Consider the following 27,412-nt stretch of genomic DNA (forward strand, 5'->3'; position numbering starts at 1 on the left):
ACTGGTATGTTGCGGAAGCCTTTACCCTCATTTAGCAGGTTAAAGTCTTACAGCACAAGCTGTGAAGAGTTATTATAGGTCACTGATAAAAAGCAATAGAGTACTTATGGCCACCATGGGTTAATGTTAGCCACAAGAATAATCAGAAAGTTTATGCTGAAAGTAGAGAGGTGGTATGTAACCCACTGAATTTATTATCACTGCACTCTGGCCTCTAGATAGTGCATGTGTGCACTGGGGTTGTGGAGACCAAGGGATGTATAAGGCAGGCCTATTAGTGGAACTGGGAAAGGCTAGGAAGAGGTTTTCCTTGTCTGCCAGAAGGAAGTATGTATAAATCTAGGGGAGATGTTTTCCTGATCTGGGAGATGGAGCCTTCTGTAGTATGTATTGAAATATATATTGTTGTATCTATTCTATTTGTTTATATATACGTATATACGTATATTGTCTAAACTCCTGTCCAGGCCCTTTATCTTCTCCATTTTTGTGTAATGAGCATGATGGCCTGAAGACAGACAGCGTCTCTGACAAACTTGCTTCAGTAATTGCTTAGTTTTCCATGTTCTATCCTGGTTTTGAGTAAATTTTACTTTTTTTCCCAGAAAATACACAAGGTCTAAGAACAGGTGCTAATTTAAAATTAAGTCCAAGTTTATTTATGTTGAATCTATAAAATTCTCTTTCTATGCAAAGCTGTAATGTATCTTTGTACATGTACATGATTTTTTTTTAGTGATTCAATGTTTCTTATCCTCTCTCCTCTTTCCCATCATTCATTTTGTGTTTTGTGTATTTCTATAGGTAGTCAAATCAACACAGCCACTTGGTGGGTGCTGTGTATCACTCTGCCTCTGTAAGCTGTTTACCCAGGATTTCCAAAGCTGACTGCTCCTGGTAAGGATCTTAAAATCATAACTAGACACCATAATAGAAGTGACCTGATTTACAGAAGCACTTGGAACTCACAGATCTCTTTCTAGTCAATGGGATCTGTGTTTGCTTACTACCTTTAAAATTGAACCTTTTTTTTTTCAGTAGCTAAACACGGATTTTGGAACATAGCTTTAAGTGTTCAGTGTGGGTATTTTTAGAGCAGAATGGGTCTTACTTAGAGATCTTTTTCAGGGACTATGCAAACTTATATATACCGTGTTTCTATAAATAAGCATAGTTATAAAATTTGTCTTTTTCAACAGAAGACTAGTTCTGAACTCCTGTTGGGGTGAGGCATCAATAATAGAAATCATAGTTTTAATTAGTACTCAGTATCAGTATCTGCATTCCCTGGACACTGTGTCAGTTCATTTCACGAACTCTCTCACTGAAAGAATCTTTTTTCACTGCTCACCAGATATGTGGGGTCCTCCCCGGGGATCAGTCCAGGTAACAAGGACTTCTTGTAATCATCTTACTGTAAATGATAGAACAAAACATGGCAGTAATCCAGCCAACGCATGTCTGAAAAACCTTGTTGTCTGATGGTATATGGTGCTATACACGACCTAGAGATAATGAGGCGTTTCCACCACACTACAAATGTCTAAACCACTCAGTTTCAGTTCTCACTTCTCACCCCCATGAGTCAAACCCAGCAGCCTGCCATAGCACCTATTAATTTATAGATTTAATCCCAAGGGCACATCTGCACTCCTGTGAGAAGGTATGTCTGGTCAGCTGTTGCCACAGTGATGGCACAAACAGGCAACAACCAGGAAGAAAAGAACCTGTAGCTGAATGCCTGCTTTGGTGAATTTGAGTATTTAGGGGCTTTTATTTGTCCTTGTATACACTGCGTTTGAAAACCCTGATGTGCCTTTTCTTCCATTCTGATGAAATGTTTTATGTTAGAAGAAAAAAGAAGTTACAGAATATGTGAAATTTGCTGTAAATTGTATATTTCCTTATAAACACAAAGGTTTCTGCAATGCAGAGCCGAACCGTTACAGCTTATTACAATGGTTTCAATTTTATTAGTACTTTAAGGTGCTTAAAAATATTCCTAACGAAATGCACATAAATAAAGCTTGCTAAACAGGAAACAAGACCAAAAAAATCTGACAAAGATACAGTGTAGCTGCCACAGGGAAAATGTCAGGTACTTGCTTCTTGTAGAAAATAGAACATTACTTAACTAATTGAAAATCCAGATAATTTTCCTTAGGGGAAAAAAAAAAATCAGCAGTAAACCGTTCAGGGGCTGGTGGATTTCTTTGTTTCTTGAGGATGGTAAAGATTTCGTGCACAGACATCAGCAAAGGGCAGCTTTCTGAGCTGTTCCCTGCCAATTGCTGACAAAGGCAGTCCTAATGAATCATTCTGAATAGTGATCATGTGCTACCAGCCCACAGTGAGCTGCCAAAGAGGAAGTGCAGCTTGTTTTCTTTCATTTTCTTGATTCCTATGCTGTAGGAAGATGAAAGGAGAAGGAGGAGGAGGCAACAGCGGCAGCCAAACTTAATAAATAATTCTGACGATTCCTGATATCAAATGGAGGCCCCTGAGTGGGACCCACTGAAAAATGACACCCTTCCGCCGACCCTGACGCCAGCTGTCCCTCCGTATGTGAAGTTGGGCCTGACCATTGTATATACTGTTTTTTATTCACTGCTTTTTGTGTTCATCTACATCCAGCTCTGGCTGGTCCTTCACTACAGGCACAAGAGATTCAGTTACCAGACTGTCTTTCTGTTTCTGTGCTTGTTTTGGGCCTCTCTCAGGACTGTGCTCTTTTCATTTTACTTCAAAGACTTTGTGACAGCAAATTCTCTCAGCCCCTTCATCTTCTGGCTTCTCTATTGCTTCCCAGTGTGCCTCCAGTTCTTCACCCTGACCTTGATGAATCTTTACTTCACTCAGGTAAGCAACAGATATTTGGTTGATTAAATCTTGCAGAATGGTAAAGCATTATTTTATAGGAATCATACAAAAGATGTAAAATGTAATTTACAAATGTACCTTGGTAATGCAAAAAGAAAATTTCAGGTTTTCAGTTGGGAATTTTAACTTTTGATATACATTCAGGAGATCAGTGTTACAATGAAACTGGAACCTGAAGTTACCATTTCAAAAATGGCAAATAATATATATATATATACTGTCTGTTTAATGAGTGTCATTTCATTTAAAGGTTGGGGAAAGGATGTACAGGGGAGCTTGAAAACTGGACACCCAAAATGCTGTTCTCTTATTATTATTTTATTACTGTTGTTGTTGTTAGACTTCATAAACCTCCTGGTTTAACATTCCTGATCTCTGTCAGTCAGAACTGTAATACCTAATTTTGCTGAAACTGTTTTTCACAAGTTGGCTTATATGTTTCTGAGTGAGATTTCTGTTCTGTGCATAACATTCAAAACTGTTGATCGAGTCCTGCCGCAGACCCAAATTCCTATCATAATCTGTATTACAAATAGTGACTCTGGACCCCAGTAAGTGTTAAGTGCTGTATAAAGAGACACCCTCTTTTTTCAAGGACACTCTGATGTAAAGGTAAATTAGCTGTATAATGAGTTAAGGGAAATTGTACCTCCATTTCAGAAGCAGGTCTCGAGAGTGTACCTGTGCTGCAGGCAACTAAGCCAGATGAGTTAGGCTGCACAGCACTCCAGGTTGCTGCTGGTAGACTTGCTTGGAAGTGTTTATGGTGAATGGGGGTATCTTGGCACTGGGCTCAGGACGGGATATTGGCATGCTGAGGCAAAGAAAGTCTGCCAGGCTTACCTGAGATCACACAGGGAGCTTGCAGGGCAGCAGGGAGTGGATTCCCTATCTCCTCAATCCCATTAAGGTGCCTGGAGCAAGAAGCCAAGCCTGTACTCAGATGCCCCTTGTCCGTTTTCCCAGTGTAGGGGTAGTTGGCCAGGAGAGCACCCCCATCAGTGCTTAGGATGCTTTGGGTGTTGCTGTGTGCCCCATTTGGAACCAGCTTGGCTCTGGGTCTGGGTAATTCTGTAGTACCTAGAGTATTTAACAGTGCTCTATAATGATTACAGGCATGTCAATCCTGAGCAGCCTGGCTGGATAGATCAGGCCATTTGTGAGAGCTGCCATCTCAGAGCTGAAAAAGCAGCAATGGTAAGCATGGCAGCTTTAAGAAGATCACTTGAACTGTAGAGGGTATTAAATACTTAGAACCACATACACAGTTTGTGCTTAGGTTTACTTTTCTGGATTCAGTGTCTGAAATACCTGCTAACTCAACCTGCTTTGCTCCCTGGGACGTGAGATATATTAAGGGATTACAGGAACCTTTCATCTACATGCTACTCAAATTCAGCTCAGGCATGCAGTGACATATGCTTTATCCCATAGCTATTGTGGGAATTATTTGATAATGGTGCAGTTCCACAGGGGCAAATGTCCATCGTTGCACAGCCCATCCCCATCACTGGGACTAAGTCATAGCCCTAGGTCTAATTCTTCCCTCTGACACACACGTAGGCCTGCCATGGAAGTCTAGAGGTAGAATGCAGCATCCTGGCTCTTCACCAGGAGAAGCTGAGCCTGGTGTGAGCACAGAGTGGCACAGCAGCCTGCACTCTGTGCATTACAGTGCCAGCACTCAGGGGCTCACTGTTGACAGTAACTGATTCCTTTCACATAAGGAAGATCTAGAAAGAGAGCATACAGAATGCACACATATGTCCTTGTAAATTATTTTTGTCATTGCTGTCTGATCTCATTCAGGAAGTACAAGTCAGTGGTGGGAAACAAAAAAAATGCTAAGGCTATTGATTTTACCTTTGAGACAATTTCTGCTTTGTCATCATGAGTCCTCATGATCTTCCTTTGAGCCCCTCTGTAAAAGAGTGTAATAGTTACCTGTCTTGAAGAGCTCTTGTGAGGCTTTTGAAATGATATTTGCAAGGGACTTGCGGAGTTCGTGATGTGCGTCATCATCTTTAGAGATTGCAGGCCACTGTAGACAGGCTTATTATTAGAATTGTTGTTTGCTTTAGAGCTGGTTGCTCCCAGTGAAATCTCATCTCAAATATCTCCTCAGCCAAAACAAAGCCCGAAGAAATAGAAGCACAGCCATTGTACAATATATAACGTAAGACATAGAATAAGTGCTCATATTTTTAATTTGCTGTTATTAATTCTTTACTTCTAACCATGAAAAGGTGGTTTGGCTTGAAATTCAGCATCTTCTTTAGACTGTATGTTTAATGTGCATCTAGCTTTCCACAGCAGGCAAGCAAGAACTAGCGCGAAAGGGGTGGGGATAGAGAATTTTGTTTTCAGTAATGGCTTATAACTTCACAGACCTGTTCAGAAGCAACTTTTATCCTTTTTTCTCTAGAAGGCAGGCAGGAAGGGTCTGCAGCTGTGTCTCACTGTGTGAAAACCATGCTACTTAACTGGTTCCTAGCCAGAGGGAAAGAAGGGATCTATGTATAGTACAGGGACAGAGGACTGGAAGAGACTTTATGGATCTCTGGAATTTGCAGGTGTTTATCATCTGCTGTACAGCACCCACCATTTCTAAATGTGGCACTGCTAGGGAAACTTCTAGACATAGATGTGAGAAATAAAAATGATTCAAACTATATAGCAAATCCTCCTGGCCAAACAAGAAACCTCATTTGGCAAGTGCCTGGGGGGCATTTTTCAGAATAATAAGCACCTTTGAACTTGACAGAAAGTTAGCCACAACTATTCCCATTTTAATAGGTATCCCAAAGCAATGGGGACACAAATTTCAACTGTATTTCATGTGTAGCATGACAAATAAGCCACAATGACGTCAGCACAGCAGGGGTTGTTCCCAGACTTGAGCATCAGCAGATACAGCAGAAGGAGCTGTAGTATATTGGGGCTGATTGCTAAAGCAGGGGACCCATGGATGAAAGGAAAGTTACAATCAAAATAGTTTTGACTCAGAACAAGGGATCTTTGGGTTAAGAGCCAAATTCATGGTCCTTTGCTGTGGTCTTGTTGCCCTACTTAGGGCAGAATAGAAAGGGTGCTGCATATAAGGCCTATGTAATATTAGCTCCTCTCAGAAATCCCATACAGGAGAAAATATGTGATTTCTAGTGAGAGCACTACATTTATTAGAATTTATTAGTCCTTTGTATGTATTCATTCTCTTGTAAAGGAAAAAAAAAAAAAAAGAAATAACATGTCCTACCCTCTCAGGATAAGCCTCTGTCTGCTTAGAAATCATTGAACTAAATCTCAAGTGAAGACCAGATCGAGTGGCACTTTTGTAAAACAATAGAAAAACACTGGCAAATAACTGCATTGTACCAAGCCAGAGCAGCTCCCTGATCTTAATCCATCAGATAGGGAGCTGAAGTGTGTATTTCCACATACAGAGACCAAAAAGCCCATAGATATTTTTGGCTCACACCTGCAGCTCCCACAGGTTTATTCTGCTGCTTGATAAAGCAAAGACTGCAAATCAGCAAATAAGGCAATTTCCACTTTCAGTGACTCCAGGCAGTGAGGATGACAGGACTTGGGCATTCTTTTCCTGATGTCCTGCTTAGCCCAAACTTTCCTGCCCCTGACAAGGGGAGGCTGAGATGAGTCCTCAGGCTTTACAGTCAGTACAGTGCACAAAAGTGTAAAGAGGCTCTGTGAAATCAAACAAGAAGTTGCCTTTTTTGGTGTGTGTTGAGGGGAGGGCAGAGAAGGGTTTGCTTCACTTAGTCCTGTTTGCTCAAACTTTACATTTCCCAGGGGAACAGGATACAAGTGAAGCAGGAGGGGAGTTTGGATGCAGGGTTACAGACTCAAAAAAGAAGGTCAGGGCCAAAGACCGTGAGCCACAGAGGATGCTGGAAGTCCCAGGCCTCCCTCATGGTCAGGCATAGCAAATCAATTGGTGGGTGGTAGGTTTATCTTCAGGTTGGGAACTTCTCCAGGAACTAAGGAACATGGTGCTGAGCTAAAGAACTGAGGCCGTATGGGTGGAGAAGGGCTGGTAGGCAGATTTACTTCTTCCTCTTCTTTAACCAGTTTCCCTTTTCTCCAGATTGAGAAGCTTACCCTGCCTCCGAGGCAGGGCTGATAAAATCAGGGACTTTCAAATGAAGAGAAATTGCGCAGGGGAAGACAGTGTAGAGGGGAGCTGCCATGCTGGAGGTGCCTGGCAAGGTGGGATAAAACCAGCACAAGGCTTTTGGGGAGATTATGTGTATCTCAGTGGAACTGGGGTACATGTTGGCTCTGGGAGGAAAATTAAGAGAACTTCTCATCCTCTAATCACTGAGCATAGCACTTCAAAAATAATACCACCAGTGAGAGGACAGACCAGACTTTTTATTGAGGAGAAATATTTACTTTTTTAGTAGGAATGAAGATACCATATATTACAAAGCCTATTATTAATTCAAATCATATTTTAGTTGTACATAGAACTACACAGGAGTCTAACTACGGATAGTAAAGCATCAAGTATGTTGAGTGTCAGACATTGCCCTCAGTATTGGATCTATAGGAGACAAATTGCAGCTGCAGGCTGACAGCATTTGACATGAAGAATGACATTATTTGACTTAGAAAATAATTTGATAGGAAAGCTACACATGCAAGTTTACTGCGGCTGGCTGCCCATGATGGTCACTTTCCTGTCAGAGCTTTTGTTACCAACTGACACAAAGCTGAGTAGTCACCTTGCCCATGTCTGTAGGCCTTACAATCCATGTAGAGTTTAGAGGATAGAGGGAAAGCTTGCATATTTTGGGGAATTTGATCCAAATGAAAAAATGAACAAAGGAGAAAGAGAGAAGGGGGAAGGTGGGCCTGGGACAGGAAGGTACACAGCAAGGTTTGCAAGAAAGGTGTATATGCTAATGGTGAGGGGCTATAGGCCTGCATGAAGTTGTGGCATATTTTCAGGGTGCAAAGAGAAGCTTGCATGTAGTATGACAGAGGAAGAGAGGGGCTATGGTGAAAGGAACTGGGAAGGAAAAGTACATCCTATGTTCCTTATGGAGTTTTTGGAATGAGAACTGGTAAAGCTGAACTTCATTCCTGTGCAAAGGGCCAGCTTGAGACATATGTAAGCACTTAACATACCTGAGGCTTTTTGGTAAGCTAAGCTGTGGCTGCTGTAAAAGTGAACTGATCAGCTAGCAGAAGAGGTACAGTGAGGTTTTTGCCAGCCGTCATGTCAGTTTAGCTAAATCAGAGCTGAAACTCCGAAAATCAAGTTTCAGCTGAAACTGAAAATTACCCCAGTGAGATTCTCTTTCTCTTTTGCTCTGGGAATATGTGACTTGGCTTTGACACCTGTTTCATTGATACTTTATAGGGCCAGAGCGGCTGTTGATTTAACTTTCATCACAGTACCTGGAACCCCCTTAAGCTACAGCATCCTGGCCCTGTCTGTCTGCTGTGCTGCCCAGCAGTTCTGCAGAGCTGTCTGCAGCTGAGCTGCTGATGGGCTCCCATGCCATCCACACTGCTCCTCTGCTGGGGCCTGGTAAAGTGCCTTTAAGGTCAGCTGTTTACATCAGTTCCTGCAACAGAAATTTTCCCTGGCTCTATGAAGGGCTTCTTGGAGTCTTTTTGTACTGTTGCAGTTTTGTATGCCAGACGTATACCTCAGGGGAGTGGAGGAGGGAGTGTGAGAATCTAATTTGAGGTTTTCAGTCCTTCGGCAAAAACAAGGAGTCAAAACAGGATATTTCTCCTTTAAAGTACAAGCGAAAGGGGAAATACCTCTAAGAAGAAAAAGTAACCCTGTAGACATTCGAAAATTAGCAAGGACTTTCACTGAGTTTTCTGTGGTGTTGTTCAACTTGGGGCTCTCTGAAAGCTCTTTTAAAAAAAGTCTGCCTTCTGCTTGCTATTTAGTCTATTCTTAGGAATAGCCTGGTTTGCTCTGGCTTGCTGGAAGACTTGCTTAGATGACTCAGATATTGACTGGAAGCTTTCTCAACATTAGTGCAGGGAGGGGTCATTGAACAACCAGTCTCTTGAGCTGTTATAAGCAAAAGGCTGCACCCACACATATAAGGTATATTGAGATCAGCTTCTGACATCCTTACTCCCACTAAACACCTGTTTGTTCTGTGTTAGTTGTGTTGCTTCCAGCAAGGCTACTCCTGAACTGAGGCCCCATCAGTATTTAAGCAAAAGTGGCAGAACTTGGCTGCCTGTGTTTCTGTCTAGCAATGATTTAGTAAGAGTGTCCATGCTTTATACTGTAGCTTTCATTCCATATAGCATCCACTTTCATTTCATATAGCATCCACTCGCTGTACCATGTTAATTTTCTTTCTTAACAGTCATTTTGCTCTGATAGGTTCAGAAGCATTTATCGTCTGGAACAGGTCCACCACATGTAGAATCACAGTAACAGCTGTTCTAGTGACCTTGCATCTGGCGATCCTGCTGGATCTGCAGCTGGACCATCATGTTTGGCTTTAGCTGTTATGCACAGAGCTTTTCTCTGGGTAGGGCAGCTTGGACTGGTCTATGTGATGGTTCTTCTCTATGACATTATAGGGACGAGTGGATTATTTTGGGGAAACCACAGGAGATTGTATTCAGGGTCTTGTGAATTTCTAGGTTTTGTGGACCAGCACAACTCGTTGACCACTGCAAACTGCTTGTCTTGTGCAGTTGTGTGCACAGGCTCTGAACACTCTGCAATTCCTGAAAGCTGTCAAAATTAACGGTACAGTATGTGTGAGTGCTACTCAGAACAGGTGGGGATTGTGGAATGGCCCTAGAGACAAGTTTTACTTGTTTGGTTTCACTGAGATCAGGAATCTGTTCCTCCTGCTTACCCACAGTCTCTTCAAGAATAAGCAGGGTAGGCAATAAATCTTGTACAGAAAAGTGTATGGGAAGAATTTTGAACCCCATCTTTTCTCTAAAACATAACAGTCATTCTTTATGCACCACAGAAATGCAGAATATTCACAAGCCTCTTACACATCTGTTTTCAGTAGCAAGTGAGTGAAACATAAAACTCCTTCCTGAGCTCCTGTGAGAATTCATGATCCAGGAATTTGGAGAATGAATCACAGAAATCTTCTGTAAGGGCTGTGGCCAGAGATGTTAACTATTTGAAAATGGTATCAAGCAAGATATGTTTAGAGATTTTTTTCCCCAACCTTTCAATGTTATTCTCAGGTGATTTTGTGCGGGCCAGCTGAAAAGCTTGGTGCTCTCTGCTGGTTCAGCTGGTCCTGAGCAGGCTGGTACATCACAAAAATTATTTCCATGTCAAGGCAGCTGTGTATGGTGAATAGGAGTTAAATGACAAGTTGTTCCAGGAGCACTGGAACAAGTGGAGCCTGATTTTTCTCAAGATCTATGTCTCATGCTTGACTCTGAGCTGTTTCCATCACTGGGGCATTTCTTACGATACATTGCTATCCAGACTGTCACATACTGGGTGATGTGTAGGATCATTATGCAGGGTTCTCCTCACAGAAGTCATGTATCAAATGTATTTATAGGGTTTCTCACTTCTTTTGAGTCATTAACTTTTAGAAGGGTCATAAAGGCTCATTTGTTGGTACTTCAAGTGTTTTTCCACCCGTTCTGAGTGGAGTATTTTAAGATCAGTGTGGGGACAGATAAACAGGTTGACAGGCAAGCACATGCCTACACATTCATAGTGATCATGTAAGTCCTGTTTCCTTGGGAAAGCATGATAATCATAGGAAATATTATGCAAGCTATACTAAAGAGCATGCAAATCCAAGTTAAATGGATAAGGCAGAATAACTTGAGGAGAAAACAATTAGGAAAGAACTCAGAATAAGTCATGGGGTTTTTTTTGCAATACTAGCAATCAGTGTGCTTCAGTTCTGGTTTAAATGAACATTTGTAAACTAACTGTGTTTGGAAACCATGTTAGCTTATGAAAAAGCAGTGATGCCTTCCTGTCATTTTTTTTAGTGACTAAGATATAAAATATGCTCATATGTTTTTGTGGAATCTCTGGTGGTGGTTAAACACCTGTAACTGATACTACCTAGCTCTGTTGCAGAAAACATCCAGTTTTTTTCTTTTCTCTTACAGCAAGGTAATTACTGGGCCTGAGCTCTCTCTCTGTAAAAATACATATTGTTTAGTGAAAAGACAGAAAGCAGAAACCAGATAATATCTCAGACTAAAATAATGAGTTTGGTTCTTTATGACATCTTTTTTGGTTATGTAACATGGGTGCAAACATACATAGAATCATAGAATAGTTAGGGTTGGAAAGGACCTTAAGATCATCAAGTTCCAACCTTCCCTGCCATGGGCAGGGACATCTCACACTAAACTATGTCACCCAAGGCTCTGTCCAGCCTGGTCTTGAACACTGCCAGGGATGGAGTATTCACAACTTCCCTGGGCAACCCATTCCAGTGCCTCACCACCCTTACAGTATTCCTTATATCCAATCTAAACTTCCCCTGTTTAAGTTTTAACTCACTACCCCTTGTCCTGTCACTACTGTTTAAGTTTTAACTCACTACCCCTTGTTCTGTCACTACTGTTTAAGTTTTAACTCACTACCCCTTGTCCTGTCACTACCCCTTGTCCTGTCACTACAGTCCCTAATGAAGAGTCCATCCCCAGCATCCTTATAGGCCCCCTTCAGGTACTGGAAGGCTGCTACAAGGCTGAACAGCCCTAACTTAGCCTATCTTCATATGGGAGGTGCTCCAGTCCCCTGATCATCCTCGTGGCCCTCCTCTGCACTTGTTCCAACAGTTCCATGTCCTTTTTATGTTGAGGACACCAGAACTGCACACAATACTCCAAGTGAGGTCTCACAAGAGCAGAATAAAGGGGCAGGATCACCTCCTTCGACCTGCTGGTCACGCTCCTTTCGATGCAGCCCAGGAAACGGTTGGCTTTCTGGGCTGTGAGCACACACTGAAGCTGGCTCATGTTTATTTTCTCATCGACCAGCACCCCCAAGTCCTTCTCCGCAGGGCTGCTCTGAATCTCTTCTCTGCCCAACCTGTAGCTGTGTCTGGGATTGCTCCAACCAAGGTGCAGGACCTTGCACTTGGCATGGTTAAACCTCATGAGGTTGGCATCAGCCCACCTCACAAGCGTGTCAAGGTCCCTCTGGATGGCATTCCTTCCCTCCAGCGTATCAACCGAACCACACAGCTTGGTGTTATCGGCAAACTTGCTGAGGGTGCACTCAATCCCACTGTCCATGTCAGCAGTGAAGATGTTGAACAAGACCAGTCCCAACACTGATCCCTGAGGGACACCACTCGTAACTGGTCTCCAGCTGGACATTGAGCCACTGACCACAACTCTTTGTGTGTGGCCCTCCAGCCAGTTCTTTATCCACCGAGTGGTCCATTCATCAAATTGATGTCTCTCCAATTTAGAGACAAGGATGTCGCACAGAACTGTGTCAAATGCTTATATATCCAGCTGCATGCCAGGTTACTATGATGGGCTCTTCATGGCAACAGGGTGTCTGATGCAATATGCTGGTATAAGCTCATCTACATGAGATACATATGCTGCTAGGTCATATAAGAGCCTAATAATTACTTGCCTCTATGATTTTACTTGTACTTTTCTTCTAATGAGCCCTGGTATCTAGGATCTTAGTCCCAAGGCAGAGTAAGTAAAAATAATGGAGTAGACAGTTTGTGTACAAGCACATCATGATCTCCTGCTGAGTGATTTTAATACTTTGCTTAGAGCTTGCCTGCCATGGATAAGCAATAAATGCAAATCTCATGTAATGAAACCTATCATTGCCTTTCTTGTGACCTGTGAGACAGGATTCCTGCAGATCAGAGCGTCTTTCCTTATTTATATGTATCCTGTATTTGATGCAATATTTTTCTGGTTTGCAGGTGATTTTCAAAGCTAAGTCAAAATATTCCCCAGAACTACTGAAATACAGGTAAGAACCATGCAAACATTTACTGGGCTAGAGAAGAGCAGACATGCTTTTTGAGAAACACTGTATCTTTTATAATTTGTGGCACTCATATGTCAGCTATTCATATTTGTGTACTGTTGTTTTATGATGATGGTTCTGAGGCCAGCTTCTACCTATGGCATTTAGAAGTTTGTATCATTTCTCAACACAAGCACCATTTTTAGATACTCACTTATTTCAAAGGTAGATATTTCAAATGCAAGCAGAAGAAACAGACCCTGGTGATTAGTTTACAGGTTCTTAACGTAAGTGTTGCTAGGTGAATTCAGATCCAGTGCTTTGGTAGAGGTAGCAGAGTGATATATTTGTTTTGACAGGAATGAGCGGGACTGGGTACATGTTAATCTATGAGGTCAGTGGTAATAAAAGACCCAAAAGTTTTGGGAAGGTGAGAGAAGACTTTTGAAGGGAAAGAGCGAGAAAGAATTAATTCAACTTGATGCTGTGTTTGGGAGCTCACAAATAATCTCCCCTGACTCCATGTGGCTGAGGTTATCATAACTTTGCATTTAGGTGGAGATATTTGTTTGGGATCTTGTTGAGCGGGAGAAATTGTCAGGAACTACTTGGCAGATCCCCATAGGGCAGTAATGTCCAGAAAGCTGAGGAGGAGCTCAATGCATTAATGTTTATTGTGGCAATGCCTAAAAGACTCAGTTGGGCAATGTTGTTTAGACAGGGAGGAAGAGAGAGTGGTTGTCTCCATTCTAAAGAATTTACACTCTGAATTCAGGATAGGAAGAGTAATTTGAAACTGAAATCTGACCTGTTACTTGTTTACTGTTAGGAGAACATAGTACTGTAACAACAAGTCAAATATTAACATTGTCCTTGCCCTGGAAAGTTCGTTATCCAGGTGGGTTTTGATACAGCTGGAGAGGTGATCCTCTGGAGCAGGTGCTTCAGAAACCATGTTCAGTAGAAGGGCAGAACGGTGACAGTAGGTTTGGGGTGGGCTGTGCTTGGTGAGGGTGTAGGACACACAGGGGGTGATGGCTGACTGGGGGATGTGGGCTCCATGCTGAACCGCAGCTGATGCAGAAATTATCAGGATGGGAACAGAGGCTGCATCTATTCTGGTGGCCTCAGGAACGCTTTCAAGTTAGTGGGTCTGTGTGTGTACCTTGGCAGCATCCCAAACCACAAGGGGCAAGAGATGGATGCTCTCTGGTAAACACTGTGGTATACGAATACATTCACCTCACCCTTTGCACTCTGCTTTCTGTGGGAAGGAAATCCAGGAGTATGGCTGCCGGACAAGCACAGCATGTATCAGCCAGGTCCCCAGCCAGCCCCCAGTGCAAGAGTGCCTGCCCCCGGTGGTACACATAGGCAACAGGAACAAAGAGGATGGCTTTGCACAAGGCCTGGCCTGCAGGTCAGGGTGATATAGGGCAGGTCTGTGAACATGTTCCTGGCTGGCTTTAGAGATGAGAGATAGAAGCTCTGAATCCCATCTGCTACTGATGTTTGTGGCAAGGCTTTATTCCTGAAAAATGCTTGAAAATGTCTTTATTCCAGGAAAGGGAGCTTGTGATATTTAGTCAGTGCCTATAAAGTGACTACATTAGCACCCTACATGAAGTTCTTGGAGCATTTCTGTTCCCAGGTACTTAAGTACTGTGACTGGAATTACTCATGCACAGGTTACCCTCCCCACAACACATCCATGTCCACCCTGACTTTTGCCTACTGCATTTCTAGCACAGATCACTCTTGTATCTGGTCTAGCCTTTTCTTTCTTATTTAGGTCTGTTGGTAAAGGACTTCAGTAGTATTTTGTTTTAATGTCTAGATCTCTCAGCATGAAGGAGCTTAGCCTGTGTGAAAGAGCCATATAAATAAAGCTGACCTCGTTTCCTATCTTACACAGGGCCATTGACATGGTGTAATACATGCCCATCCACAGCTGAGATCCTGAATCTTAATTCTAACAGGCTAGTGAATGATCACAGACTCACTGAGTTGTTTGGGTTGGAAGGGAACTTTAAAGATCACCCAGTCCAACCCCCCATCCCATGGGCAGGGACATCTTTCATGTTGCTCAGATCCTGATGGAGAGATGGATGATAGAAAGATGGACAGCATACAGACAGGGGCTGGAGTCTGCACTTACTGAATTTGATCTTTCTTCATAGCTGGATATTTACTTTTGGGTTTTCTCCCCATTTCCTTTAAAAAGTGTCAGACCTTTTTGCCTGGTATTGGCATTTCTGCAATAGATAATGGCAACATAAGAGGGCAACAGAGGGGTAGGACTGCTGTATGTATTGGGAGAAAGCAGAGTAATTTCAGGTAGAGCAAAACCAGATAAAATCCGACCCAGAATGTTATCCGATCCAGAATGTTAAGTAAACTTTGCTCAGCACAGCCTCCATGATGTTAGTCATTGTGGCAAAAGACCTCAAGGCGAAGCCTGTGCCAGTCCAACTTTATATTTAAACAGCCCTTCTGCACATCTCCATGAGCATGGGGACTTCTCACAGTCACTGGGTTTGGATGAGGTTTGCTGTGCTGTGTGTGCGTGCCTTGTTACACACAAGCCTCAGACCCTGTATGGGTTTGAGGAAGCCACATATAAAATGCAGTAGTTTCAAACAGATTTTCCTGTTAAACAAGGCAATGCTCACTGCATTGATCTGAAGTTTGATTTTGAGCTCAGGTTAAAATGTAAGGGTGCATCCAGCCCAATGCAGAAAGAATAAAACACCCTGGCACGTGCCTTCCCTGGCCAAGCCGGATTACACACAGCTCCTTTTAAGAGACTAGCCCTGAAGTGGGGTTTAGGCACAATGAGCTTTTGAACAGTCACTGGTGCAATCTGGAAGCAGCTTTCCTGCCCTGCTTTTCTATTTCCTAAAAAAATCCCATATGCTTATTCATGCCTTGTAGGTGCCCTTGTAGTTGAAATTCTACTTTTAAGTTGGGAATACTTTCTGCAGCTGCAGAGACCCTAAAAGTGCCCTGAGACACAGCCTGCATCTCTATCAGTGCTTATTCAGAAGTTCAGCAACAACACTCCTATTGTCAAAACAGGCAGCCATTTCCCCAGCCACATCATGTTAATAACGGGGATGGAAGATCATAATGTGAAGAGCTGCACCACTGACTGGCCATGACAGCTCACTCTGGCACGTACGGAGTGTGTGGGCATGAAAGCATGACAATGCTTTTTGTTTCTGCTAAACTCCATGAGGGAGCCTGGCCTGCTGGTTAGGGAAACCTCTAAGCCTTGCTGGTGGCGAGCCAGCATCAAGGACAGGTAGGCTGCACTGAAGCAGAAGGTCCTTCTCACTAAGAAGGGCAAAAAGAGAGCATGTACTTATTGTCCAGCAAGTAGGCACAGTGTGTGAGAGCATACCTTTCCTTGTAAGCCTAAATCCCTCAAGAATGTTTTACCTGCACTATAATAGTGAAGCAGAGATGACACTATTAAACAGACTCTGGGAGGGGAAGAAAGGGAAGACACATGACCACCACTTTTGAGACATTAATTAAAGCTGTAAAGGTACAACCACTGCAACTGGGAACTGCATTCTCCAGAGGAAGCTGTGTGACAGGAGCTTCAGGACTGCAGTGCTTCCAGCATTACATTGTGAGGTTTAAGAAAACTATCTCTAGCTGCCAATCCTAAAACCAGAGCCCTGCACTGGAAGGTTAAGAGTGAGCACAGTCTTCTGGCTGAGAGGGAATTTCCATGACTGTCAAGGAAAAGACAGCATCCTCATTCACTGCCAGATATAGCTGGAAAGGGCACTGATTCACAAGCAGGGACTTTTGGGCTTTCAGTTCCCCCTGTTTGTTACACATTTAAAAGGTCTCAAAGATACACCCTTTCCTTTCTTGCCCCCTGGAAAGAAACCATCTGTGCTTCAGCTTTACGGCTTCATTGCTGCTATCCCAAAAGGATACTAATGTGTGAAAGAAAAAGGCCACAATTAGGTAAAGTATTCTTAAGCAATCAGAACTGGATTTCTCAGAGACAGTCTGGGTGTTTGTTGTTTGCCATATTCAAAGTTTCCAGCAGGCATAAAAGCTGTGGCCAAAACCTCTTGTTCAAGTGTCTGCAAATTATGACTCTTATTAGTAATTGTGATGACAATGAAGTAAGCAAACACCTGAACTGGAGACATGCCCCTTTTTTTAGTGGAAAGCTTCACAGCTGTGTGTAGGAGTAGAGAGGAATTAGAAGCAGCTTTCCTTGAGTATGTGGTATGCTTATATTGCAGGTATCAAGGCTGAGTAGGTGAGAAAAAACAGATGGAGAAAACCAGTCCAGCTCCTGGGTGTCTGTCGCATTTCTGTTCCAGCTCTGCTCCTGTGGTTGTGCAAATACACCTTCTGCCTGGCATAGATGGCAACATGCCAGCCCAGAATTAATATGCATATTTAACTTTCCTGATGCTTCTTTCAAGAAGTTGCCTATGACCAGGTTATTCAGGAAAAGGGATGAAGATGCTGGGGAACCATTAGCTCAGACATTTTCCCTACTGCTAGGCCCTTCCCTAATTTAATATGAAATCTCATGGCAAACATCAACAGTCAGTGATGATTCTCACAGCAGTGTTGGTGTAGGAAACCCAGGGTCAAGCCCAGTTCATTCTAGGCAACTCAGCCTTTTGCAAGGTTTCTCCTGTCAGTGAGTAGTAGTTAGAGGGTCTTGCTGTGTATGAAGTGCATGCTCTAAGAAAGTACATGTGTATTTTAAGTAGTTTTTAAGAATGGTGCTGTTGTATTTCTGCTGCATACAGTCTTACATGTTTTGCTGCTTGATATTAGTTTTTTTACTTACAGCTTGTTGTGTAACTGTAAAAACAGGTTTGACATGAGCTAAGTTAATCTCTCCAGCAATCTGGAGCACTTTAATTTGGATATATGCTGATGGTCACTCTGCCAGCTGCGGCAGCCCAACAGGCGCAACTTCCATCTCATTACATACACTTGCTGAACAATGTTGCTAAAACTGTTTTCTCCTCACTCTCCCAGGTTACCCCTCTACCTGGCTTCTCTTTTCATAAGTCTCCTCTTCCTCTTGGTGAATTTAACATGTGCAGTATTGGTGAGGACACAGAATTCAGAGAGAAAAATCATTGTCTCTGTCCGGGTGGCAATTAATGACACGTTGTTTGTGCTGTGCGCTGTTTCACTCTCCATCTGCCTGTATAAGATTTCCAAGATGTCTTTAGCCAACATTTACTTGGAGTCCAAGGTAAGGTACATTTTCAGTTCTTTTCAAGTACCTTCTCAGAGACAGGGGCAGTGCAAGACAAAGCCATGCAGTTCTTCAGATCCCCCGAGAGCTGGAGGCCTTAAACTTCACAGCTTGCACTTGGCTCACAATGTAGGTCAATATATGAATTACTAAGCGGCATTAAGGGTGCTTTTGGCCAACACCAGTGGCCCCCAAATATGTATTTTTTAGGTGGCCTTTACAGATCTTACTGGTTGGAGTTTTTCACAACTGCTTTCAAGTGGAAACTGCTTTCTCCAGGTCCCTATCTGAAGACCACTCCATTTCAGTACTGCCACATAGAAGCGGTCTATACTTCAGGATCCTTCAGCTTATCAAATTATTGACTGATTAAGTTAATTGTTTAAGTTAACAGCAGGCTGAAGATAAACCAGACAGAAGAATCTCCCTGTATACATTTGCATAATGTCCTATAGATAAGGAGAATGTGTTTTAAAAGACTGAATATAGTGTAATTCAGCAAAGTGGGGAGAAGGGGAAAAAAATTCTCCTATTATGCTACAAAATATTCTTTAAAGCAATATTGTTAGGTTTACAGCTTTGCACACATTCAGTGGTCAAGGTGCTGGGTGGCATCACATAAGTGTGCAGTGTTTATTATGAAATCAGTGAAGATGGTTTATATTTATAAATAATGAAACAGGGTTTTCAAAGGGCCTTGCATCTGCAGTAGATGTTTAAATCTGAAATGATTAGTTTAAGCAATAGCACATTACTATTACCACAACAAACCCTTAAAAAACGTAAGTTTCAGCTATTTAGAAAATCATATAATAACATTCCTCTCTCCATTTACTTAATCAGATGAAAAGAGTCCTTTTCCTGTTTAATAAATCTGGCCATACTGGACAACAACTGAATGTTCAGGGCTGAATAGAAGATTTAACAACACAGCTTAGTTTGTTGATTTTTTTTCTTTTTCTTTCAAGCCTCTCATTTGCTGACCAAAGGGCATGCATGGGCAATGGATTATTTTTACTAGTAAGAAAAGTTTTTCTGCTTCTGCAAATCACAGAAGTGTAAATCTCTGTAACAAAGCAGTGTTAACCTAAGGGAGGCTTTGGGAGATTACTTTGTTCCGTTTCCTCCTCCTGCAGGAAACCTGATCTTCTTTACTTCAAGTTATTTCACAAAACCCAAACAAACTCTGACATTGTTGCAGACAGGAAAGGTCAGAATGCTCAGCTGATGAATGTTTGAATGTGGAAATGAGAATTAGAGAGTGCTTTGCTGACCTGAAATAGAAGTTTCTCTGGGGACTTCCAGTAGGATTTGACTGCTCATGCCTTAGGGACACAGATGGCTGGAGCTGGAAGTGAAAAAAGCACATCCTGGTTTATTCTGCTACTGTTGTACGAAAACTAGCTAAAGAAGAAGAACCCATCCTCTGCAGTGATATAATAGAAGCAGCATTGGAGATAATGTGTGCTCTGCAGTGTATGTAGATAGGCATTGATACTGGCAGCCTTTTATTTGCGTCTCCAGTCTGCTGGCACCTATCTTCTGACCACATGTGGAAACACATTCACCTCCATGACCTGGCCTGGGGATCTGGCCTGGATCTCTGCACCACGGCTACAACAGCACCAAGGGGGTGCCCTTTGGTCCCCACTTGGGCCAGTTCTGGGCTGGCTGGAAGCATCATGTAGTGGGACATGCTTGGAGCAACCCCTCTTTTCTGTAGGGGCTTGTGAATGACAAAGGATTCCTCTGGCTTTATTTTTACTGCTGCACTCTCCCTTCTCCAAGCCACTAAGTTGATTTGCCTGGCAGCAAAATCAGGACGCTTCTGCCCCTGTTTTTGTATTTGTTGGGGTTGAAGCTTGTTAAATCTCTATCATATTTAACTATTAACTATTAAAGAATGACAGCTATGTTGGGAAACCTCAATAGGGAGATACCAATCCCATTCTGCTCTTCACTTCTGTGATCACCAGTCTGCAAACGCCACTGAGCTGTGATATGGTATGTGCCAGTCAGCACCTTCTCTCTGCTCCCTCACCTCCAGTTTCCATGACAGCGTCACTGCCTTGCTAATACCAAAGGAGAACAGAGAAGTGCCTAGCAAACATTTCCTCTTTGTGGCACTTCCTACTTGCTGGTCTTGCCACAGCTTTCTCCACTGCTTACTATGGATCTGGCTCTAATTCCTGTATAGCAGCAGGCTCTTGGCTCGCTCCCGACATAGCTGCAGGATATAGTCTGGTGAAGAGTGGTAGTTCCAGTGGGTTGTAAGCAGGAATTCAGTCAGGGAAGTTGACTGTACTGGGGATTTTGTAATGCTCCTAAGCCTGGCTGTTCCCTGAACCGACATTATTTTGCTGGGAAAACAGGCAAGCTGGTTTTCTGCAGGCTTTTCTAACTACTCCTGAGCTCCTTCTTACTGACACCAGGAAATGCAGGCTGAGGCAGAGCTGCAGGGTCCTCTGTCCACTTTTCTCTCAGGGTTTAGGAACTGTTGTGGTTTCACACTTTGTAGTCTTATTCTTCTTCTTGTGTGCAAGCTCCCACTCACAGGCTGCCCTGCCATGGTCACTCTGCCCATAAACCGTACTTTCACTTTGTCTCCTCTGTTTTGACATTAGGCAAGGCAGGATGTTCAGTTCCTGCCTGTGTTGTGCTTAACTGCTGACTTTTGCCATCTGCTTGATACTTAGGAAATAGGTGCATAGCAAGCACTTGTAGGAAGATGCAAGGTTGCATCATGCTAACAAGCCAACGTGTGATACAGGATGCTCTATAGCTAATGGAGAGCTGAGGGCTGAATTCTGATCTGATCTATCATCTGATACCAAGTGTATTTCTTACATGTTTTCATTGCTCTGAAAACAGCACTTGGACAGAAAGTTGTAGGAATTAATCACACCCTATCTTGGTAAGGGCTGGAACTGCTGCCATTGCCTGGAAACCACTGTACTGATAAAATACAGGAAAATACATAGTGTAGGATGTGCTGATCAAAGAAGGAAAAGTCAGTTGAATTAGACAGACAGTTGCCTGACAACCCCTGAAGTCCATGCAAAACACTGTTCTCAACTTCCCTTATGAATAATAACCTGTGCTTAAATCTCTTCCAGGGCTCATCTGTCTGTCAGGTGACAAGTATAGGAGTGACTGTTATACTACTTTATACCTCACGAGCCTGTTACAACTTGTTCATCTTATCGTTCTCCCAAACCAAGAAAGTCAATTCTTTTGATTATGATTGGTACAACGTGTCAGATCAGGCAAGTATGAAAATATCTGATAATGAAAAAACTCATTCTGTAAGTGACGAATTTCCTAAATGCTATCAAAAGAGGAATTAATATATTAAAACCTTTTTTTTTCTTAAATTCAATGCACTAAGATTGTTTTGCTCCAGAAATACAAATTTTCAGTAATTTCAGCTTAAGGAAGAAAAAACCCCCACCCTCAGTGCTAAAAGAAATAGGTACCCACTAGACAAGTAATAATAATTAAAAAAAAACCCAATCTTTCATCTATCTTGGTTTTCGGATTTTCCCTCTGCTACTATGGTGAATGGTGGAGGGGAAGCCTAGAGAGAAGTTCAAAGCTAATGCCAGAGTAACAACATGGTTATTCAAGCTAACAGTGTGCACCAATTTGAAGGGGTACAAGCCTTCATTTTTAAAAGCAAGATTACCAGGAATGCCCTTGAGGACCTGGGCATTAATTGTTTCTTTATGTATTATTCTGAGCTGGAAAAGACTGGAAAACTAACTTCTCATTACCTGAATCTGATCACTTGATCAAATGGTTGCTTGCCAGGCTCTGAGGCTGGGAAGACCCCTGAAGTAAACTTTGATTTTGCTCAAGCAAAGATAGCAGCAGGAGGAGGGGGGATGAGGGAAGGTAGAAGGAAAGGGATGTACCCAATGAGACAGTGTATTGATTTTTTTAGTATGCCTTTAATCATTAGCCAGGTTAATCTGGCTTTACCGAATGGAATTTCTGGCTATGTTGTCCAGCAGGTCAGCCACTTAAATACAGATCTTTATGACATGTTGCTCCTGCACCTTTAAATAAACTGCCGTCTTTAGTTTTTAAACACTTTTCTCTCTGACTTTTCAACAGGCAGATCTGAAATGTCAGCTGGGAGATGCAGGTTACATAGTGTTCGGAGTGATCCTTTTCGTCTGGGAGCTCTTGCCTACTTCCTTGGTTGTGTATTTCTTCCGAGTCCGAAACCCTACAAAAGATCTGGTAGGTGGAATTTGTTAGTGTATTTGTTAGTGTGGTGTCCAGGAAGGTCAGCTGCTGAAGGAGCTTCTGCTTCTGTACATTTTTGACTTCTTTTTCAATGTGTCCTTGGCAGAATAAAAGCAACTCAAACGTCCTGCTTCCTTATACTAACTCCCCATGAAAGAAACACATCGTATCTAACCAGAAGGAAGACAAGGTGGCTGGTTCTCAGGCAGTTTACCTTAAAAATCAGAAGCCATCTTAAATGTAGGGACATCTTCCCCTTAAGTTAATACAGTACTTTACTGGAGTCAGTAGAAAAGGAGTTAGTTTGTTACCTGAACTTGGGATCTTTCACCACATAGCAGTGAAAATGGATGCGTGCTGACTGCTCAAAAGCATGTATGAAATAGAAGATTGAATTCTTTCAGCTGTGCATCTGTTTCCATGTTAAAGACCAATGCAGTAATAAACACTTGCTGACATATTTGTCTGCTATTTCACCTGAGCAGAGATTAAGGTGTGAGTTGGAAGGATAATTCCCTGTAAGTATCCTTAATATTTAGGTAGTTAATAGATGGACAAGCATGTTTTTATAGCTGTAGGCAATGTCTCCAGGTTAGCATAGGATGTGTTGGTTGAGAGGCACATGGGGAATATCAGCCCTGCACTAGGATTACCAAGGTAATATCTCTGTTTCCATAGGTCAAACCAAAGATAGTATTCCCCAAGACAGATGTGAATGGTAAATTCACAAGTAAGAGAAGCAATTAATACAATAAGCTTTTAGAGAAGGCGATGTTTTTATTTTCACATGCAGATTTCAGAGACAGTAATAAAGTCAGGCTGATGTAATACCTGACAGCACAGTTAAAGGAACCCCATGGGCCCCACTGTCCATCACAAAAACCCATCTCAGCCCCACTCCTGCTGAGGAGTTACCCAGGACAACTGCAAAAAAAGAAATGTTTTAAAGGACAGTCCAGTGTTGCTGCCCTTCTAAGAAGAGATGTCATTTTATTTAAAGTCAGTTTAGTAAGGCTGGACCTGGTGGTCAAGTTTGGACAGTGTGGGAGAGATTCCCAAGAGGATGAAAATAAGGGAAGTGGCCTCACCTCTCCCTTCCAAAAGCTGGTCACATAAAGACTTGGAACCTACTCAGATGAGAGCTGTCAGAGTCAAACAGGCCATATTCTCTCACAAGTCAGAGAGCACTGCAGTAACAGCTGTAACATTATATTTTTGCATTGTGATTTGCAGAAAGCCTTAAATCTTCAACTTCATAATGGTACCGTTCAGAAGAGCCAATCAGTGATATCACTTCTTTTATGGGTCCATTTTTTAGGGTATGACACTATCTGTCATAGTGGGTAGGTCACAAATGGATCTTTTTCTACACAGTAAAAACATTTATGTTAAACAGCAGCATGGTAAGAGGAAAACTGGGAACAACAGTGTTAGAAAGAAGCAAAAATGGACTCCATCAAGGCAAAAGTGAACTTCAGTGCAAGTGTGCCACAAGGGGGAGGCCAAGGCGCACACACAGGACCCTCGGTTCAGCAGGCTGCTCCAGCAGGCTGTTACTCCAGTTAAATACCACATTGGCCCAGTGGCTGAAAACACTTGACCAGAAAACATGGGGTTAGAATTAAAACAAACCTTTTTTAGTTAAAAACCCTAACAACTCCCATTTAGTGAAAACTGAACATGTTCGTTGGTAAGGAACAATCCCAAGAAATAGTTGTTCTTTGGTGTTAAGTTTCTCTCTTCAGAAAGTTTGAGACATCTTGTGTTCAGCCTGGAAGGAGCTCTCTGCCTGCCTTGGTGCTGACACAGGGTCACTGCAGCGTGCAGTCCTTGCCACACTTTTCAGCCAAAGTTTGCAGCTGGGGAGACAGCAGAGGCGCACCTATTTTTATTTCACCTTTATCAGTACACTAACATCAGTAACATAGGGGGAGATTAAACTGCTCTCCTGCTTAAGGCCAAGAAGATGTTGTCGTGGCTTATCTGCAGGTGCTGGGAACCCTGTTCCCTGGGGATGGAAGCAGTGGATCAGTGGAAGAGGCTCAGCGGGGTCATATGAGTCCCTGTGCACTATTTCCCTTTGACCTTCAAAATTTGATCTTTTGAATATTTTTTTTTTGTCTTTTTGTTTGTTTTCAGTTTTGATTCATAGGGAAATAAAAGCAAAACGCTTTGTAAATGAAGGAGTTACATGTATATCCCATTCCCTGTTTTATCAAAGGGCCTTTCCTTGGGATTTGACCTTCACAGCATTGTAGGGGTAGATATTGAAATTGCTCAGAGAGGGGGCTTTCCAGCTGTGGCTTCATGAGGTGGGTGCCAAGGTTCAGCATGAGTAGTTCCTGAGGCAAGGGAGGTAATGCACCAGATGGAGGGTTACAAATGTGAAAGGGAAACCCCAGTCTCTTTAGGCATTTCCTATCTCACAGCTCCTCAGCTGCTTCCCTACTGCTCACTCCAGGCTGAAAGTGCAAAGTGTCCAGGATGGATAGGAATTCAGCAGCCAAGTGAAATGCAGAGTACAGGGTGGTTTCAGGAATAGATTCCGTCTGTTGGCCAGAAGGAAGAGGAAAAGCCATTGGTACCTGTAGACTGTGACTGTGTTGGTAGAGAAAAACAGAGTGCAGAAAGCCTACAGGAAATACAAACCTGCCAGTTTTACTTTGGAAACCAGGAGGTAAGTCTGCAGTGACATCTTTTAGAAGTCAGGCCCCAGGCAGTTGATCTATCTCTTGCAAATACTGACTGAGGTTTCCCCTTCCTCCAGGCCAATGCGGGAATGGTCCCAAGCCATGGCTTCAGTCCCAGATCTTACTTCTTTGACAACCCCCGCAGATACGACAGTGATGACGACCTAGCATGGAATATTGCACCACAGGGGGCACAGGGCAGGTGAGGTACACGAGGGAACTGCTTGCTTCCTGTAACAGAAACTGGAGGAGGAAGAACCCTCACACACTGCAGCAGACTAATGTAAACTGTCTAGCTCCAATTGTGGCATAAACTCCAGGGGGTGAGGGGAAGCAAAGGGGGAAGGTGAAGTGGAAAGCACTGAGCCAAGAGCTCCACAAAGAATGCAAGGAACAAGAATGAAAACATACTTTAAGAATTGTAACAGCATTGCCACCTTTTGAAAAGCTCAGGTCAGATCTTTGGGCTGCAGGCTTCACCCTCTGTTTCTTCCAAAAGTGGCCTAAGAAGTGCCATTCACTATTTGAAGTGTGTGAGCAAGGCAACCTAGAAAAAATGCTGTCTCCCTGCTCAGGGTGAGGGGGGAAAAGCTTGACAGCACAGACAGCAGCTTGTGATGGTGGTGAGAAGCCTCTCAACTTTGGTTGCCCTGTAATATGGCTAAATGTCTTGGGGTTCACCTGAAATGAAGGGGGCATTTGCTTTCCAGCTTGCTGAAAGCTTATTTGAAGCCACCTAACTGCCAAAATCCCACACAACCCAGAGCTGGGGTAAAAAGGTCAATTTTCTCTGTGTAGCTATGAGCTTTAGGTAAGGATTGCATTCCAGGATGGAGCAGTTCCCAGCAAGCATGGTAGCACCCAGTTCAGGGAAGGAAAAGCACTGCCAGGACACTCTCCTGCCCAAAAAGGAGATTCAAGTCACATTACTCATTCACTGTTCCTGTATCTACACTATGGTAGTAGTAGATTAATCAGTCATCTTAAAATGAAAGCTAACCATAGCTAACATACCCAGATGTAGTTCTTGTCACTTATTTAGCTAAGATTGCATAGTCACTGCCTCTGAGCCCAAACTATGGTTCAGTACAGTTGGATATTCACTATTTGCAATTATTGATCATCCTACCCCCTATTTCTGCACTTCAGTGTGAGAACTACCTCTATGTGGTAGCATGTTCCCCACATTGCCTAACAGGGTATATCTACAGAAACAACCTGCCAGTCACTAACTCTCCTGTTTCCTTTTCCAGTTTCTCTCCAGACTACTATGACTGGGGCCATCAGAACAACAGCTTCATGGCTTACATCGGATCCCTCCAACACGATCCAGCCCTGGATACAGACCGGCCAAGCCCTATATAACTTCAATCAACTACAGCTTCCCAGGACAATCCAATATTAAAACAAGTGTTCTGCAAAACAAAGCTTAGCAATTTTTCTTCAACCTTTTGGTTTTAGATGTGTTCCTAAGAACAGATAAATGAAGAACTTGTCTTTGCCACAAGCTTTCCATAGCTACAGGAAAAGTATAAGCTAATGATTTAAACTTTGAAGACTGTTCTAGTTAATACCTTGTTCTAAGCCATGGTATTTTTGGCTTTGAATAGAGTTGTTAGAGCACATAATTTAATCATTTTATGCTCATTTTAAAAGAGCAGATTTCATGAAGTGAAATGGCATAATTATTTTCTATGTATTTTTATTTTTACACTGTGTATTAGGTTAGAAATACATGATTATGGTAAATATAATGTAAGCATCTGAAGTGGTTGTTCAGACGCATGATGGCAGCGATTCTTACATGCACATGAAAGCCTGTAGAGGAAAAGTATCTACCTGATTAAAGACTGTCTTTTCAACTTATTGTTACATTCTCAGAGCACAATTTACTCTTTGGATCATCACTGCTTAGTCCATGTGGCCAGCTGGTTGGAGGCTGAAGGTTATCTACACTCTAGCTACCATCCCAAAACACATGACATTTGTTTAAGACAATTGTTGTTATCTTCTCAGAGGCTGTAGGGCCAGTCTCAGGGCAGAGGGATGGGCATCTGCTCTGCTGGGGCATTGTGAACAGCAAAGCAGGCTGAAAATTCATGTTTGAAAAGTTAGTTATGTGATCATCTCCATCAATCAGCTCTAGGTATATTCTATAGAAGAGCAAGCCAAATACCTAGCAAGAATACATGTAACAGGACTTAGTTAGGAAGCACAGTCTGGGAACAGGGCAAGTGCCAGCAATACATAAAGCAGAAAAACCTCAGGTGGACCTAGAGGATAAATTCTGCATAACCAGCAAAAGGTCAGCCAAGCCCTGCTTCAGCCTTGTACGTTCAGGGATAAGTGTGGTGGTTTGGGGTGGAAATGGCAGAT

General features: G+C 42.7%; 1 protein-coding gene across 3 annotated transcripts; it reads left to right on the forward strand.

Annotated features, from left to right (window-relative positions):
• The first annotated feature begins 271 nt into the window (after positions 1–271).
• On the forward strand, positions 272–26,902 carry GPR137B (G protein-coupled receptor 137B). 3 transcript variants are annotated; one of them, XM_061365705.1, is made up of 9 exons: positions 272–383; positions 805–897; positions 2,413–2,859; positions 12,795–12,844; positions 17,870–18,092; positions 21,212–21,365; positions 22,216–22,340; positions 25,114–25,238; positions 26,290–26,902. In XM_061365705.1, the coding sequence occupies exons 3-9, from the start codon at positions 2,491–2,493 to the stop codon at positions 26,399–26,401; spliced, it is 1,158 nt and encodes a 385-aa protein (XP_061221689.1). In that variant the 5' UTR covers positions 272–383; positions 805–897; positions 2,413–2,490; the 3' UTR covers positions 26,402–26,902. The 3 variants fall into 3 exon arrangements, with proteins under 3 accessions (XP_061221689.1, XP_061221690.1, XP_061221688.1); XM_061365704.1 differs by lacking the exons at positions 272–383; positions 805–897 and having other exon boundaries at positions 2,338–2,859; XM_061365706.1 differs by lacking the exons at positions 272–383; positions 805–897; positions 25,114–25,238 and having other exon boundaries at positions 2,330–2,859.
• The last annotated feature ends 510 nt before the right edge of the window (positions 26,903–27,412 follow it).

This window comes from Neopsephotus bourkii, unplaced genomic scaffold (genome assembly GCF_033783945.1).
Source record: "Neopsephotus bourkii isolate Nb327-2 ecotype Australia unplaced genomic scaffold, CSIRO-AGI_Nbou_v1 NB_1292, whole genome shotgun sequence".
Taxonomy (NCBI): domain Eukaryota; kingdom Metazoa; phylum Chordata; class Aves; order Psittaciformes; family Psittacidae; genus Neopsephotus; species Neopsephotus bourkii.

What these genes read in the sequence shown, in the direction of transcription:
- GPR137B (XM_061365705.1), top strand. Translation starts at nt 2,491, where the DNA reads ATGGAGGCCCCTGAGTGGGACCCACTGAAAAATGACACCCTTCCGCCG. An exon ending in TGAATCTTTACTTCACTCAG is followed by an intron (nt 2,860 to 12,794) that starts GTAAGCAACAGA and finishes TCTGGTTTGCAG; the next exon opens with GTGATTTTCAAAGCTAAGTC. An exon ending in CCAGAACTACTGAAATACAG is followed by an intron (nt 12,845 to 17,869) that starts GTAAGAACCATG and finishes TCACTCTCCCAG; the next exon opens with GTTACCCCTCTACCTGGCTT.